The 18,297-nt window shown below is 48.2% G+C and overlaps 1 protein-coding gene across 1 annotated transcript in view; it reads left to right on the plus strand.

Moving 5' to 3' along the window:
- The window catches only part of CFAP77 (cilia and flagella associated protein 77), a 32,893-nt gene extending 14,932 nt beyond the window's left edge, over positions 1–17,961 (plus strand). Inside the window, exons 6-8 of the mRNA XM_064524054.1 lie at positions 5,823–5,925; positions 7,517–7,612; positions 17,711–17,961. Coding sequence (XP_064380124.1) covers positions 5,823–5,925; positions 7,517–7,612; positions 17,711–17,833 — 322 coding nt within the window. The 3' untranslated portion in view covers positions 17,834–17,961. The remainder of the gene's footprint in view (positions 1–5,822; positions 5,926–7,516; positions 7,613–17,710) is intronic.
- Positions 17,962–18,297: the final 336 nt, after the last annotated feature.

Raw genomic sequence — 18,297 nt, forward strand, 5'->3', positions numbered from 1 at the left:
ACAGTTTGCAGGGGGATGACGGGGCTGCGCCGGCTCTCGCACGAGGGCCAGAGCTGTAATCACGCCCCGGATTCCTGCTGGGCTACACAGAGACAAATTAATGGTAGATAGATTGCTAGCTGCAGCCCATCCGTAACGGGGAAGAAGGGAGACAATATAGCGGTACAAGGGAACCGTAATCAGAGTTTTCCTGCTCTATAAACCCCCCTTCAGACCAGAGGGACCTGAACATTACTGCCTTGCTGCTGCGTGTGCTGGCAGGACCCCGAGGCCCTGAGCAGAATCGCAGCCCCGCAGCTTGCGCTTTCTCTGCTGGAGATGGTCCGCGCCGGCTGCGCCGAGGAGCCCCGCATGCCGGAGGTGCTGGAGACCGAGCTGGCTCCCAGCAAGAAGCCAGCCCCGGCTGTGAGGAGCCGGCTTGGCTGCCGCAGCCTCAGCCGCGAGCCGGTTCACGCGCACAACCTCCGCAGAACGTCCCTCCCGTACACACGCACCGTGGGTCTCCCACGCGGACGTTACGCTATGAAGATAAGGGGGACAAAACGTAGGCATTTGCAAGAGGTCGTAGCTGTTTTACTCTTCTCCTGGTGGTAGGAACAAGTTTGTTCTCCACACCGTGAGGTTTCCAGGTTTACGAGCCCATGGAGGACCATGCCAGACCCGGGTTGTTTAGATCAAAGCCAGTTCGATAGTTATCAGCTCCACCACAGGGCCAGAACATCCAAGATGTGGGTTGCAGCCTGGTGACAATGACGTCTATAAACCAAGGTTTAAGCATGCCCCCTCTTTCGCTGGAACTAGAGCTAATCGCTTCAAATGAAACAATTACCAGGCACAGGAAGATCACTTGACACGGACAGTCCTACCATAGGACAAATCCATCCCATCGCAAAGCACATCCACAAGAACACGACGACGCTGGTGCCTTGGAAGGCCATCTCCTCCGTGGGCTGAAGACCCCATAGGAAGACTCCGGCTACTCAGCAGACCATTTTAGGTTGAGGGAAGCTAGCATGGACTAAGACCCACAAAACTCCCTGACACCTCATTAACCTTTTGGAAAAAGGATTAAAGTTTCAGGATAGCTGGTGGTGTTGTGATACTGTTTTATATCAGGACTGTTAAAAAATACAGCGAGACAATCCACCTATTGCATAAGCACCCAGGCAGGGCCAGATCCTGCTGCTGCTCAAGTGCCATTGAAATCAGAGGGTTGAACGTGGTTCCTAGGAGCAGCGTTGTCAAAGCAGCCCAAACAGCTGCACAGCCACCAGGGAGCCTGCAGCCCGTGCAAATCTCCGCTCGCCCGCTCCGCTCCCCGCCGAAGCTTGTCCTGACTATCAACGGGAGACAGCACTGCAGGAGCCGTGGTACACGGTGAGGAGCTCTACCAGAAAAAGAGTGGACCTTTGCACTAAAACATTCACAAGCCAATATGCTTTCGAATTATACAAGGAAAAAGCAAGCACAAGCCAAGGTTTTGCTATTTTACAGCACAACTTAGCAATTAGATTGATCGTGTCTTTTAAGCCAGTATAAAAGCCCTTCCTGAGCAAAGTCCTTCGTATCCACTTTTGCCAAGTACCTTTTTATTCAGCCGATACGTAAACCTTTGAAAACAAGTTTGAGGGGAGACTGACAACCTTGAAACCTCAGGAGCAGCATGGCACTGACGGGTGCTGCTCTCACAGCTGAGTATTATAGATAGATTTTAATTTCATTTTAACAAAATAGCTGTCTCCAGTGGAAGAAGCATCAAGAGCTAAATGAGGACCCGTCTTGAGCTGAATCTCGTTGAACAGACCTCGGCACTGTCATTGATTTTCTGGGAAGAAAAAAAATGCCTCTGGCTACTAAACCAAATTAGTAGTCACTGATGACCAATTATTTTGCCCCACTGTGAACGGAGAGGCGTACTAAAATTCCAGTTTGTCAGACCCAAGGCTCTCTTCTCAAACACCTTTCAACAAGCGTGTAGCAAAAGTCCCTCAGATGGTTCTGACGCCTTCCTGTTTTTGGCAAGTTCTCCTTCTCCAAAGTTTTAATGAGCTGCTGCTATGAGGATGGCCTGCCAGAAAGGGAGCCCTTCCAAGCGCCATAGCGCACTATTTGGCATGCTGCACAAATCACAGCTGTCAGAATTTATACACACATACACAAAAAAATGTCAGCCTAATGTTTGCAAATTATAATTACCATTTCCCTTGCATGTCCCTGGTGCCTTCATTTTAGATAAATCCCAGCTCTGAGGTATCAGCTGCAAAGCACTGAAGGCTCACATTGAATAGAATAGATTTAACTAGTTTGTAGCTCGTTTAAGGCCTACACCGGTTTATTTTAATATTGTTAATACTTTATTATACTTTTTAACATTGTTTTTACAGTAAAATAACCCATTAGAAGGCTGCAGCTTCTTTTCCAAGAGACTTGTGGTAGAACAGCGTACCACATTTTATAACCAAGTTAGCAGGCACTTGTCATTTCAGTTGAATGTAGGTCTAAATCCTGACTCTTGAAAGTAATTTATAGAGAAAGCGTATTAGAGAGACAGGAACTGTTTCAGGGATAATAGTTTTGAAAATGTGCATAGATAAGCTTTAAAATATTTAGGAAATGTCAGCATTAGAAGTGGCTCCAACTATTTGACTATAAAAGGAAGCAGCTGATTATTTTTTCCACAATTATAAATAATTTGTTACATCCTATCAGAACTTCTTTCCTTTTCTTCTCCATGGCAGGGTGCTTGTGCCAAAACAAGGAGATCTGAGTTATTCTGAACGAGATGGGTTTTAATCCACAATAAGTATTTTCAGCGGATGCTTTCCCCCTCCCCACAGCACCCACAGACAAGAGCAGCAGCAAAATCCTCCCAGTTCAGAGCAGTGACAAAAGAAAACAGAGCAGCTCAATCCTGTCCTTAAATAACACTAACGCGAGAGAAGAGTTTCCCATAGGTCAGCTGCAAATGAGAAGTACTGACATAGCACCAAATTGCACTGATACCAGGGCCAAAATTCCCATCCACTCCAATGGGATCAGCATTTGACCCACGAAGGGAAACCTCCTCATTGACATTTCTGACTAAAGTTGCTGGAGCAGGCTGTGTTACCCAAAATCCCCTCCTCTCTTCCCCACTTTCTCTGTATTTCTCTCAAAGGAGCCCGGAAAAGACAGATGAAGCATCACTTTCTACAGCCCCAGCAGAACATAAGCGGATAACTCAGCACACAGGTTACTCCTACTAATTTCAAAGAGGTGGCTCATGCATGTATTATCCCAGGCATGATTCTATACTTTGCTGGATCAGGACTTAAATGTGATTAATCACACAGCAGGGAAGAACCTCTGAAGAGCATCAACCCAAATGTGTCCTTTCAAGCATTTACTTACAAGCCAGCTGTGGACTAATCAGTCACCAACTGGCTGGTCCATCAGAGATGGTAAAAGTCACCTCCACAGAGATGTAAACACACATTCAGCTACCACAAAAATCAATAATCAAACACTCCCCACAAAGCCCTGGTGTTGTCCTGCTTTTCTCCCTGCTATCTGGGCACACCAGGAAAGCTTCTGCCTGGGAGAGCAAAGCCCTTGTGCTCAGCAAGCAGACGTCTAGCACGGCCGTTCCTACCCACAACGATGCCAGCGCTGGCTGGGGCATTTTCCACTCCTCCACCAGTTTTACTGCTGTACTGGTGCATACTGCAGCATGATACAAGGTCGAGCCAAGATCCCCCCTGGAGTTATCCCAGGGTGGCACTGGGCAAGGATACAAGCCCACGCGCACGGCGCACTAGGTACTTGCGCCAGGACTACCAAACTCTACGCCGTACAATGAGACTGGAGCCCCATCCATGCAATAAGCCACCCAGCACTTGTCAGAACTACCCCAGTTTTGCCAGATCTTCCATGCCTTGTAAATAATTTGCCCAGCTCTGATCGACATGAAACACCAAACTGGAAGGGAAGGAGGGGGAAGAAGCGAAGGCAAGGGGTAAGTGGCAGCGTCCCCCTTGGCACAGGGCGTCTCCAGATAACAGTCCGGAGCACAGCTGATTTGTAAGCAAAGCCTTGAAAAGCCCTGCAGCATGTGATCTATGAAACGGGAGGTCTGCAGAAGGATGTCTCCTCTGATATGAATGCCCCCTTGGGATGTAGACTGCTGGATTGCACATCTAGTATCATTAGAAAACACGACCATAGATTAGGCTGTTTTGAAGCATGCGGTGTGCAATAATTAAGTAATAAAAGTCACGGCAGGGGTGAAGGAACAAGGAACAGAAGAGTTACTATTTGCATACGCGCTGCTGGCACCCTCTGCCACTGTCAAAGATCCTCCAGACTGCTAAAAGCTGGCTGCTACCAAATTCAGACGGATTCCTGCTGAAAACCTGGAAGCAGCAGAAGCAGCCCTCTCCGTGGCCCAGCGGATAGACTCTCTCCATGGAAACCCACCTCCTGGAGGAGGCCCAGGAGAAGCCCCAGTAGCGAGCCCCAGACACCAGCATCTCGCGGCTGGTCTGGACAGGCAGGGAAACCTGTGCCTTTCTGTTATAGAAGCCAAAGGCACTGCAGACCACAAGTGTGAGCAGAGCTGGGCCTGTTAGCTCCATGTTGCCACTAGTTGCTGCTGAGATGGGAAAAGGCCCTCCTCAGGAAGGTGTGCAAGGACAAGAATTGGTAAAAATTAAGCTGGAGGTCCTCCACCACCTTCTCGACCCTCAGGAGTTCAAATGTTCTTTGCTGGGGAAAAAAATAGCACCACAACCGCAGTGATAAGTGATACGCTGTCCTCATGGCAAGAAAGCTGCTGCTCCATTGCTCCCACTGCCATTTCTGCCTTTCATGGTGGCTGAGGAAGCCAAAGCATCCTCACTTTCTAGGTGCAAGGCACAAGTCCAGGCTGCAGCTCTGCCACAAGCTGGTCAGGCTAATGCCAGCTCAGTGCGGCTAACTTGGACGCTGCCCAACAAGCACCTACTTTCTTATTTTTACCATTTCTGTAGAACCACAGTCATCAACAGCTGTTCCCTGCTGCTGTCCCCTCCTGGCTGGGATGCTCCCAGGTGCCCCGTTTCAAGGGGCAAATCCATCCAGCAAGCACAGCTGAGGCACTAGGCTGGGACTCAGCAGTTTGGGCTTTCCACTTCAGACACCTGACCTCATCTGCACTGAGTTTGTTTCTGTCTGTGCCCAGATTGCTTAAGACAGCACTTCTCCCTCTCACTCAATCCATCATTGCATCTGATTTAGCTTTTTGGAATAATATAGCAGTGTTATTTTAGCAAAACACACTTTACACCCACTAGTACAAGGGCCCAGCAGGACTATTTACAACTGGTCAGAGCCAAAGCTGCTGCTCTGAGCTCCAGGATGGTGATGCAAAGGCCAAGCTCACTTCAGGATGTTGCCCCCATGGGTGCTTTCATTCCCCACAGTTGGGCACAAGCAGAGGAATGCTCTCCGGGAGCTGCGACATGGTGCAGGGCTGAGCCACAGCCTGCGGGCTTGAGCGGAGGTGGTGATGTGGCCCCTGCAGGATGGATGCGCAGAGAGGTTGCTGGTGCCCAGTCTGGAGACTGCCCTGGGGTGGTCCTGCTGCAGGGTACCACAAGCACGTGCCATTTGCGGTGCATTGCAAACTGCAAAGAAATGGATGTTTGATTCTTCCTCTAGGTAGAGGAAGACTTTCCCATTGCAAGGGTTTATCCATGTTGTCACTAGCCACATTTTCCATCAGAAGCAGAGAGAGGAATCAGCATGGGGAGGCAAAAAGGGGCATTAACCCTGGAGATTATTGTTGTCTTTTTAATGTTTCCTAGGCCTTCCACTCCCTTCTTTGATCTCCTCCATCACAAGTACAAGGAGCTGTGGATGGAACAGCAGAGGGCAACAACAGTGATCCAGCGAGAGGAGAAAAAAAAGGTGATAACTCTGCAGTTGTCCTTTTCCTTCCTTTGCCCCAGGCACGCATAGCACTGCTACCTGGCACGAGTGCCCACCGCCCCACGGATGGATGTGTCCCAGCCACAGGGAGGAAGCTCAGCTGGGAAATTTTTTTCCCTGACTACTAGAAGGTTGGCAAAGCATAACTAAAAGATCAGCTGCTTCCAGCCTGAGCTGAGCCTGGCTCTGGCCAGAGCATGTCCAGCAGAGCAATGCTGTGGGAGCGAACACCAGATGTGCCAATCACTGTGTGTGTGCCTGAAAGTGACCTAGAGACAAAAGAGTTTTTTTTTTTTTTTTTTTTTTTTTTTTTTACAAAGAATTTTGTTTCTAAGGATACACCCAGGAGCTGAGTGAGACACCTATCCAGCTATCATTAAGCATCTGTCTGCATTGATATGCCTCTAGTCTCTGTGTACCCAGCTGAGCACCTTATCTCAATAAAGGTGGAGGCTCTAATTCTCATTTTCACCCATGCCTCTTTGCATTGCAACAATACTAAAAGTCCCTGTCATAATAAAGAATTAGGCTTCAAATTATCTTAGGCATTTAATGTCATCCTCACTGCAGGAGCCCCACAGACTGTCCTTAGGAGACCATCAGCTCTGCTCAGGTTACTGGTGACAAAGGACAAAACAACAGAGCAGGCAGCAAACGTTCAAAGGACCCACACTAGCCCTGATCTTGGCACCCGCGCAGTTGTTAGAGGGAAACTCTGTGCCATTAAACATAGCAATATTGTAATAACATTTAAAAGCAGCCAACGACTGGTTTATTAGTTAATGGCTCAAAGAAAAGTTGAGCTAATATGGTAATGACCAATTTCAATGGGCTTACTGCCATCACAAAGTATGCTTTATAGTTGAAGCACGAGAATACAGTGTTCTTAATTAGCAGCTATTTTATGAATGCACGCATCTAGGATACTGGAAAAATGCATTCTTACCTGATCTATTAATGACTGATGCTTTTAATAGCTAAGTTCCCTCCATCGAGTTTCTGAAGCCTGCAGCCGCCAATTGCTAAATTAAGCAACACAGACCTATCTACTAGACCACGCAGCAAACAGATCCCCCAGGGTTTCACACGTTGGCCGAAATATTCACCCAGTACCTGCACTGGCTCGTGCTGGGACTATCAAGCATTGCAAACTGCAATTAGCCAGGAGAGCAACACCCAATGGACAACTGCAAAGTTTTCCCTGTGGTGGGGGCGGCAGGAAGGACTTCCACAGCTGGTGATGGCCCACTGCCCTAGCTCAAGCACAGGGCTTCCTATGGACAGCAGTCACCTCACTGCCATGCAAGATAGGCACTGTGATAGCAGGCGGGCGTTCATGCTTTCCTCATCACTGTGTTCTAGATATCAGCTTTAGCCATATGGATATGAGAGATGACCCAGATCAGGTAAGTATCAGCGTCACATTTTCCCAAAGGGATGCACCAGTGACCATTGTTCCAAACTGACTTTTTGCCTGGTTCATCCCAGTGTCATTTTGCTGCATGGCCCTGGCCTGATGGATAGAGCTGTGTGGCCATTTCAAGCCTTTTTCTTATTTATCTTGTTACAGAAAGAGAAAGCTTATGAAACTCGCACCACACTTCTCCGAAAACACCCACTACCTGCAAAAGAGGAGTCCTTCTGGCACTTGCCCCGCTTGGAGAAGGTATGGAGCGCTTGTCCAAATGCAGTGATTACCTCTAACCTTGTCCACATGCCCCAATTATACCCTTAACGCATGATGAAGATAGACATGAGGTTCTTGCCTCAGAGCTCAGTGTGCGAGACCCAGACCCTGCAATGCTCCTGCACTGGACACGTTCAAACATCAGCCCCTTTTGGGCTTCAGGGTGGGATTTTCTTTTCATGCAGCTGTAGGACCTGGAAGGCAGGCAGCAGTTGCACAGATGATGGGTTAATGACTTGTTTGCTCACTTGTGTGCACTTTCATGAGCTTCACCAGATTAGAAGCCTCTTTTCACACCTCCCCATCACTACTCAGGCAGCCCTTGCTCTCTACTGGCATCCCAGCATCCAGCCTTCCCACAGCTGCCCTGAACAAGCAGGACAGTCACATCTGTGCTTGTGCAGCCTCTCACCCTCTCATCTCATCATTAACCTGATGTGGCTTGAACTAGTTATGTGTTTCAAGAAGTATTTTCCCCTCAAGAATACGATTTCCAGAAAGCCTGCACTCTTGATAGCTCTCTAAACTACCCGATTTACAATATTCTGAGACCAAGCTGAGGGTCTAACCAGGTTACAGGTGTATATGATACTTCAACTGATCCAAATAAGAGTCTAGGTGAAGGTTTCTTGTTCTAGCAATGGGATCTAAATAGCTCCCTGAATTCATCTATGCATCCTGCTGGGCTCTGGGGTACTTGTTTGAATCCTGCTAGCTTTGTTTGTGGTGTAAATTGCAGGGAAACTTCAAGCGAAGAGCTGGGGGCATTTTAGGAAGGAAGCAAGAAGAGTTAGGCAGGGAGAACGGAAAGGAGACGCCAGGAAGTCTGAGAGCACTGAAACCCTGCAGGGAGTTTACGTGGCCAAAATCATATCTGGCATTGATAGATACCACTGCAAAGAGCCTCTCAGCCTCCGCCCAGGCCCTTGTTCCGATTTTTTTTTTTTTTGCTAAGCTGTTGATTTTTAACTGTAGTTCAAAACAACGAAGAGAGCTTGTGACTTCCTGAAGCTAATGTACTTGAACAAGTTGGAGAGTTTCGACCAAGAAATGTGTTTTGCACCACCTTGATGTATTCTTCTTATGTCCTGTCTAAGACTGTCCGATTAGCATATGTCAGTAATCATTTATCCCGGCTGCCTGTCAGCACAGAGCTGCTGCTGCTGCGGCTAGTGTCAGGGAAGGAACATGACCGATCGCTGTTAAACAGATTGTGCAAGTCACACGAGATACTGGGGCAAGCCTCCTCTTTAGAGCTCCTCTCACCCCAGACCTTTCCATCACTATTCATTTTTCAGCCTCTGCTTTGCTTTTCCATGCTTTCCCTTCTGTTTCATCTGCAATTGCAGTTCCTCCCCACCTGCAGGTCTCCCACCCAGCTCCTGAGTCTTCCCCTCTCCTTCCTGCCTTTTCTCCTTCCTCTCTCCTCTTCCCTTCTTCCTCAGGAGCAGCAGCTGGGGCAGGAGGGACAGTTCATTTGCATCTTTTCTGTAATCCTCCTCTTCCTCCCTACATTAACCTGGAAAGTTTGCCTTGTCCCAGATGCAGATCTAACAGGCACAGCCCATATTAGAACTTGGATCAGGAAATTCATTGCTCAGTGGAACTCCAGAGCCTGGCTTCCTCCATGAAAAATTAAGTTTGCTTGTGCATCCATAAGTTTTTGCCCTGTGAGGAGCAGTAATGACCTAAGGAAAGCTGATGGCTTCACAAGCCGCTCAATAGCCTCCAAGCTGTGCCTTAATCTGTGTCTCCATAAAGCTGGGTCCTGAGTAGGCAGTGATGGAACAGCCTTGAAAGACAACAGGTTGGTCCAGCCCTTCAACCAAGCACAGCCAGACTGCAGGATTCACTCCATCACACTCCACAAGTGTGACAAAAAGGAGCTCTCCAGAGTGAGGTGAGGAAATTTGTTCTTGCAGCATTTCTGCCCTCATGAAACCTCTTTCCCAGGCACTTCCTTGGTGGTGAAGAGCTACCTTATGGCTTTAAAACTGACTCCATTGCCTGGGCAGGACAGTTTTTCCACACTGTCTACTTTAACCACTTTACCAAAATGCTGCCTTTGATTTATATAATGCACAGTTAACAGTCAGTACATGTCTCAGGCCCTCTGCTCTCATCCAAAATACAGACTAAAGGCCAGAAGAAGCTTTGAATAGTACCAGCTTACACATGAAGTGGCAGAGTGCTGCATGTAGATGTTCATGAGGGAGCTGCTTTGAATTACAAGGCTCCTTAAAGCAGGTCCCCTTTCTCAGGCTCCCCACTACCCCTGCCAGGCTTCCCCACCACCACCAAAAGGTGGGAGTCTCTATTACTAGGGTCTGACTAGTCATCTGATTTTTCTCTACTAGAAGCCCATCCATCCTGGAAGATCCTCTAGTGGCAGGGACTTGCAGAATGACATCACAGAAAAGCTAGACCTGTCAAGTCCAAGCAGCAAGGTCTGGACTTGAATATTTTAGTTTTCAGGGGAATTATGCTGAAGTCCTATGGATTCCAGTGGTATCTAAGCATGCGGTCATCAGCTTTTCTGAATTGGGGGTGAGCAGACAAAGACTGTCAGATTTTTTTCTTATTTTGGTTAGCACCCATGAAAGGCAAACAGCTAATCGACAACTGGGGGGAAGCGGGGGGAGACAGAGCTGTGCCAGCCACACAGCTCCAGTGCTCCAGCAGAGAGGCTGTGGCCCGAGGCTGGTGCGAGGCACAGGGGTGCAATATGTCCTCAAGCCATTCATCCTTGTTGTCTGGTGCCTTTCCCAGCCTGGCCTGTCTGGGGGAGTGGTGCAGAGCTCCCTGCTAGGGCAATGTTTGTGATTCACAGCAGTGGTCAGCAGAAAGATGACATTTTATTCTTCTAGGCCCATAAAAAAAGGTAGAAAGGAGAATTTGCTCTACATTTTTTTCCTGGCCCCTCACATATAGCTGCAAAAACTGGGCTTACCTGTCTTTACTGGCTCTTAAACTGGACTTTCCTCTAGGGCCAGGCAAGACCATCACCTGGCATCATGCTAGGGCTTGTAGAGGAAGCCGAAGAGAGGAAAACAAAGCAGCTTTGCCCTCCCCACTAATTGCCTCTGCCTTCTCTCCGCGTTGCCAGGGCTGTGATATTACATAGTCATTCAGTCGCTAAAGTATGGACAAATTGACTATATTTTCATTTGGATTTAGGTTTCAGCCCCACTGCTTTAGAATAATAGCCCACACTATTAAGCTAACCATGTGATTTACAGGCTCTCCCACGCCAGGCAATCGCTCCTGCTTTGCGTCTCGCTCTGGAAGACTAACCTGGCGCGTGGTCTCCTGGGCCCCCCCAGCTCGCAGAGACGAACAGGTCACGGGGAGCCAGTCATGTCCTGGCGAGCAGTTCATTAGTGAAAGTTGCTGAATGGAAGTATTTTTATTTTATTGTTTTACAAAGCCCAGGACTTAACCCCTTGCTTGCCTCGGTGAGGCATGTCTACTGCCCTCCCCTCCTCAGCCACCCACAAGAAGGTCTTTTACCCCGAGAAAACCTCTGCCCTATGTGCAGTGCCATGAGTCCTGGGCACAGATTTTGGTAACAGAGCTAGGACTTTGCACCAAGACTTCACTGGGCATCTTCCCACTCAGGCACCCTAGGAGGGGAGGGAGCCCCGTGCTAACTAGATACCAGGAGGCAAGAATAGTCCCCGTGCCACCCAGCAGCCCTGGGTGCAGTGCCAGAAGCCCACCCCACATGCCCACAGCAAGGCACAGGGCTCCCACCCCTGAACTGTATTCCCCAGGTATTGCAAGAGCTCAGGCAACCAACACAGGCTCAAACAGGCACCCCCATCTCCTGGCTCACAGGATGCGTCTCATCCCCACGTCACTCACTGGGGCAGAATGGTACCCGTGTCCACCAGTTCTCAGAAGGACATTGCTGCCAATGCAGAGCATCCCCTGAGGCCCTGCTGCCTGCAGAGTGCGAGTGCAGGGTGTGACTTATCCTGCCTTCACCTGAATATTTGACAGTCACAGTCCAAACCTGTAAGTCAACACTGGCCACTCTGGGATAGACTCTCAGGGCTCTGCCAAGTCAGTCCAGAATGGCAGTGTGTTTTGGTGGAAGCGCTTCACAGCAGCGATGTAGAAGGACAGAATTTGCCCGTGCATCAAAATACCTACTTCCACCATGTGTCACTGACACACGTTAAGTTTTTTTTCTTTGCTCGTTAGAGAATTCCAACTTGTGCAGACATTCAAGGTTGCTTTCCAGGGAGAAATATTCTTGTTTACTTGACCAAATAGGGGGAGGAAAGAAAATGCAGCAACTTTGGACAACACTTTTGTCAACACGCGCTGCCTTCCCGAGCAGATGAAACGAGCTGTGCTCGATGCGCAATATGAATAAGCAATAAGCAATTGACGAGCAAGTGTTCGGGTACCTTGGCAAAAGACTTAATTTGCAACCTGGCACAAAATCAAAGGCTCTGTCAACGCATGAGCGGCTCTCCCGCGTACGCCTTGCGTTACCTGGGAAAGCTCTGTCAGGTAAATTTCCAGTGAAAGTAATTAGAGGAATCCCCACTGTATAAACTTTGCAGCAAAATTCTGGGCTCCAGAATTTGATTCTCACCAGGGATCCGATATCTGCTTGCAGCCTGATCCTTCATCAGAATTAACAGTTGAGGTTTAACACACACACAAAAGTGTTCTGCATTTTTTTTTAATGCCTTACCTCTATTTTTGTCTAAAGAGCTGAACTGACAAGCACAGCTCATGTAATCTTGCAGTTGTCTTGTCAGAAAAGCCATAGACTGTGCTTAAATAACCCATGTTTGATACGCATAGCGCACAGTGGGCTAGCTTCTCAGCTATAGCATTTATCTCTCAGGTTTCAGGAGGACAGCAAAACTTCATATAGGTGGAACATTATCAAACTTGTCTCCTGGGGCCTAGATAGTCTTTAAGGAATAAAGCCATGAGCATGAGAGCTTTCCACTCTGGTATCACATCAAGCCTTGCTTCAGCTGGGGTTTTGGTTGACCAAGGGTCAGTATCACCTGGTGGCCATTTAGTGGCCCAAGTGAAATGAATTTTTGGGTCCCAGTCCAGTAACAGCAATCCAAAAAAGCACAATTGGCCTTAATTGGTGTCTAGCTTACAATAGACACAATATAAATAGAATACAACATTGTGCAAGGTCCCAAACAGGCAGCAGAGACCCAGCTACCTCCAGGGGTAACGCTTCCACAGCTCCTTTGGGACAACAGCAGAGGTTTCACCTCCCGCATTGTGGTCACCCTGTAACTAATGCAGGCTCCAATCACCAGCACTAAACTGTCTCAAGAAAAACAAGGTTTTCTTATTTTGCTTAAGAACCAGAACTTCCAGCAGTGTGATTGCTCACATCACAGCAAGGCATTTCCATGGTCCAGTCTTTCCCAGCGGCCCTTTGCAGACACCCAGAACACTTAAGAGCCTCTCAGTCATCCTTACCCCATCCTCTACCACCCTTAGTCCATCCTTCCACCCAGTGACATGGCAACCCATGAAGTCCTCTGGCATTTTCACTGATTGACACCAGTGAAACAGAGCATAAACAGCTCCAAAAGGCCTTTTTTTTTAAAAAAAAAAAAGGAGGGGAAGAAACAGTTCTGACCCCTAAATCAAAGCACCAGTGTGAGACCCCAAATCCACTCAAGCTCATCACTTCTAGCATCTGTGTGATGAACCAAGGCAGTAACCTGAGGGCTTGTGGCTGTTGCAGCCAGGGCTCAGCAGAGCCCACAACCCATCCCCATGCAGCCTCAGGATCGGATCCTCCCCAACGCAGTGGGGTAAAACCGCTCAGGCCATCTCATCTTTCAGGTGAGCCCCCGCTGTTGCTTGCAGGGCCTCCCGCTGTTCTGTATGCAGTTTCACCAAAGTGCTTTTTAAACAGACTCGGTTTCATTCATGACCCATTCAGCAGAGACATCAGCCGCCAGCTGACAACACAGCTTGGAGTAACACTCCTGCCTGGCACAGAAAGGGTCCGGATTCAAGTCTCAAGGCAACACCAGCATGAGAAGTTACCTGCTTGGGTCCAGGCCCAACACATTTGCCAAAGGGCAGCATGGCTGGGTTATGGCTTGAGTGGGTAAATTCTCCTGCACTTGCACCATTGCCCAGCCCAAGCAACCAGTGAATTTTAGAACACAGCTATGGCCCTTGTTTTCAGGGAGCAAAAAACACCCCTAGATCCCAATGGGGCATTAAATACAGCAGCCAAAAATGACCGAGCGCTTTTTGATATCATCATGCTTTTGAAGCAAATAAGGACCATCCACCCCAGACTCCTTTGTCCCATGTTTCCCTCTGTCCTTCGAGTCAGGAAGGTGGGAGAGCAAATAGGCCCCGCTCATCGATGGGGTTAAGCATGCTACCGCCAGGAAAAGCTGCAGCATTTGTAACCCTAATAATCCAACAACGCACCTCCGAGCGTGGCTCATCTTGGACAGAATAACGTCTGTTTTAAAAATACCTGCCTCTCTCTAACTTGTCATGGCATTTGTTGACAACCCTATTGAAAGCGGCTCTCGATGCGGCTGTGAAGGATCTTTCAGTACCTCTTTCTCTTTCCTAGACAGGTTTTGAAAGGGAGGGGAGGGGGAAAAAAAGCCATCAATACAGGGGGAAAAAGGCATCAGCAGCCAACATCAGCTGATGAAGCGCCTCACCTGGGCCCCCAGCGCACCACCTCCAATTAAATCAAAATGGTTTGTTTTTAATGGTCTTTTACACTGACAAGTGGGCTATCATTCCAGGCCTAGATAGCTGTCAGGGAGCCGAGGCAAATCCTCCGTTGATAATGCCCAATGCTTCCAATTAGGAGCCGAGGCCGCTCCTGGCGCACTAACGATTCCCCAGCCTCCCCCTAGGCCCCTTCGGCGCTGGCTGTTTCGTCTTCCCTCTTCCTCCGCCGCAAATTACTGACACAAAACGGAGGCGCCCTGGTGCCTCCTCACCACGCCAGGCCCCGGCCCTGTTGGATTTAATGAGGCGATGGAAGTTTTTGCGGCTCTTTCGCTAAATTCTTTTCTTGTTTGACAGCTGCTTGAGTGTTGACCTTATAAAAGATTTAGTGTTTCTCATTATTTTCTGTCAAGCTTTACAAGTGATAGCTTCGCAGCAATAATTTGCATCTCGATGTGTATGTGCGCGCGTGGCTCTGCCTGTGTGGGGACACGCGGTGTGGATAGGTGAGCGTGTGTGCGGGTACCTGTCTCCTGTATTGTGTATTTTACCCCCACTCTGCCCAAAGAAATCTGCAAACATGACACTGTTTTGTGCTGTTTGGGGAAAAAAATTGGGAGAGGACTTAAAAGGGCTTGGACTTGCTAGACCCCTGTAAATGAGAGGGGTTTCAAGAAAGGAATTGAGACTGGTTCCCTGTAAAGAGAGCTCAAGAAAGTGTTCTGTCACCCACTAAAAGGATTCAATCAAATGGATGATGGAAAAAATGAGGCTGAGGCTCGGGACTGCTTTGTTGTTAAAGTGAAAAATCGTGCAACAAGGGGAAGCCACCTCTGAGCACACAGAAGGGAGCAGCTAAAGGAGCAGCATCTCCGCAGCTGCATCAGGTCTTCCCCCAGCTGGAGGAAAACCTGCCACTGCTTATTACTTGCCTAGGTCCTTTTAAGGGGTTCATTCCTAACACCTCCTGCAAGCCATAGCAAGCCATTTCATCCAACTGTAGCAATTAAAACTTCTACCCTTCCCAAAGCTGCTCATTCACCCTTCAAGCCAACCTCACCCAAGGGTGCTCAGAGTACAAAGCAGGTATTGCACACACAGCTTCTCAACACACACTTCCTAACACCAGAGGCCTAAGGCCAACAGCACCCACAGGGCACCCTTCTCAGGGAGGTTTATACCCTGCTGCCCACAGACTTGCCAGTCTGTATCAGCTGGGATCTGCCTTTCCTACACCAGCTTTGCCTTTTTGCATCTCCCATGCTATTCACTAGTCCTCCATTAACACACCTGCCTCTGCTTGCAGCATGCACATGATCATGCTAATGCTTGGCCAGTGATCCTTTCCATTCTTCCAATCTCAAACATTATCCCAAGAAATCAAAATTAAAATAGCCCCCAAGTACTTATTTAAGTTTTAGGAGTGATAAGTTTGTTATTGTCCTAATTGCTTGAGGCAAAGGCTGATGTTACAACATCCCAACTGCAGGAGTGTCCTGCAGTTTAACTTGACAATAAAAGAGGCCATGAGCAACAGCAAAGCATTACTTCTAATCAGCAATTTAAAACAATTACAGCTACCCCATCCTGCAAGGAAAACCACCAAGCTTTTGCCCACTAAGTATATTCCTGTCCTGTTATGGCCAAAGCTCCAGACCCAATTCAGACAAAATCCTACCATAACAGTTCAAAAGCCATACCAGAGTAATCAAAGATCATCAGCTGATCAGCTGTCTCTAGAGGAAGTACCTTTGACTTCATCATTTAGAATTAATGTATGAATTGGAAGAGTCAGAGATGAGGACTCATCACTCTGGCATTGGCTTCTTGCACCAGTCTCTGTCATATTAAGACCTTTGACCCAGGGACACCCTTATCTTGACTCTAATTACTGGCCTGGGACTAATCCATACTTCTCAGGTGTCCCTCATTATGAGAGGGCATCTCATTTTTTAGAGCACCACTTGTCCCCTGTCTTACACCTGGTGCTTCCCACTTACTCACACTGAGGGCAGAAGCTGGCATCACTCACAACTTTGTCAAGGGCTCTGCTAATTTTAATCACAGCCAAATGTTCTCATGTGGATCAGTGTGTCATTTCTCACCTGGGAGCTTTGGACTAAGACTGGAATGAATAAACTGCTGGTTTCTTCCCCCATGACTTCAACCCAACCCAATGCAGACATTGCATCCTGCCCAGTTCCCAGCACCGCTGGGCAAGGAGGACAGTGGGAAACACATTAAAGAGAGGCAGCTGTCCGTAGGTTCAGGGGGTGGATTTTTCTAACAAGCCCAGCTCTGCCTCCACACAAGTCAGAGAGGAAAACTCCTGCATCTTTAATGGCAGGTCAGAGTCAGCCCAGCTGGGGGAATTCTCCCTGCTAACTCCAGCAGGGCCCCCAGAAACTGCCCACCTCTTTAGGCAGCCTTTGCTTCTGCCTCCCACACGTTTCCCTCTCTGACAAGGGTTATGTCACTGCTGCTGCTTGTGAGAAAGCAAAAACAGCCAAAAACAACTGTCTGAAGTTAGGCACTCAAATGTATATTTAAGCACCTGAGTGCCTTCCTCCAGAGAGGGGGAATAGCTAAATACACTTTGTCTGTCTTGATTAATGAGATCACTAGCAAGCTTTTCAGGGCAAAGACTGCTGTGTATTTTTGCATATGCAAAACCAGGCTGACATCCATCCTGCCTGAGCAGGGTGGGGGAAGTGGGAGGAAGCACTGCACATCCACACAAGGCAGATGTACAGCACGAGGGATTGAGCCAGAGCAGGTAAAGCCTCTCACCCCCATGGTAAACCTGCTCCGTACATGCAAACGTCCTCACACAGTCTGTGCAAGCCCAGGACTCCTGGGACCTCACTCCACCAGGGGACTTTCCCCAGGCATTTTTTTCCCAGCCCTTCCACACCTCATACACAGCTCCCAGGACAGAGGCTGTTCATGTATTTGCTGGACAAGTCACAGAAGGTGTCCCCAGCCCCAGCCAGGGTTTCCCCAGCAGCTCACAGGGCCCTGCCTGGCTGAGGGAGACACACACACACGTTCTCTGCTGAGAAAAACAAGCCATTTATTTCAGGGCCTATCTTAAGGCACACCAGCATTTGAAAACGTCAGATAACCAACGAATCACAGTGGGACTACAGGATCTTGTTACTGAAACAGCATAAGATTATATCCTGAAGTCAATCAGAAAAATCACTCCTCATTTAAAATGTGTTAGATGTGTTTAACTTCACCAACTGGAGTAATGTTTCCAAAACAGACAGAAACCACTGCACTAAACTGCTCCCTGTTAGTGCTACAGCCTATTTTCTTTGGACTGCTCCTCACCGTAACCAGTCATATCTGCTGCTTTCATTACAGGTTGGTCCTCATCTCAGTACTTTTCCAGACAGCGAGGCTCGTAAACGGGCGTTCAGTGCCTACCATTCAGAAAGGCCTGCGAGATGCGGTCCCCTTCACCAGGGCATCTACACAACTAACTGAAGGCTCGACCACCACAGTGCGCTGAGCAGCATAGCCTTTAGACCCCTGTAATAGCCATGGAAAATAGGTTTTTTTTCTACAGATTTAGGAAAGTTATTCTGATGTTTATGTAGCCAAATAAATCAAATATGTGGGGGAAAAAAGGGTTCTGGCTCAACTCATTCACTGCTTTGTGTCAGGTGCATACCAGCACTTTACCCCCTCTGATCACCTCAAATCTCATCACATTCAAGATATCAATGCTCAGGCCACTAACAGGGAAAATAGGACAGTCACCCTTCACTGGCTGTTCTGAACAAATATATTAAATGCAACCATATCCCAGTTGATACCACACCTATAACATCTCATAATCCATGAGTCCTTCTCATTTGATTGCCACATAAGCTTTCCATTGCTGCCCTGTTCAGCAAGGCACTCACCCATTTGCCTATGTGAAGGCATCCAAGCACCTGCCTTAAGTG

The sequence above is a fragment of the Dromaius novaehollandiae genome, chromosome 20, assembly GCF_036370855.1.
Source record: "Dromaius novaehollandiae isolate bDroNov1 chromosome 20, bDroNov1.hap1, whole genome shotgun sequence".
NCBI lineage: Eukaryota > Metazoa > Chordata > Aves > Casuariiformes > Dromaiidae > Dromaius > Dromaius novaehollandiae.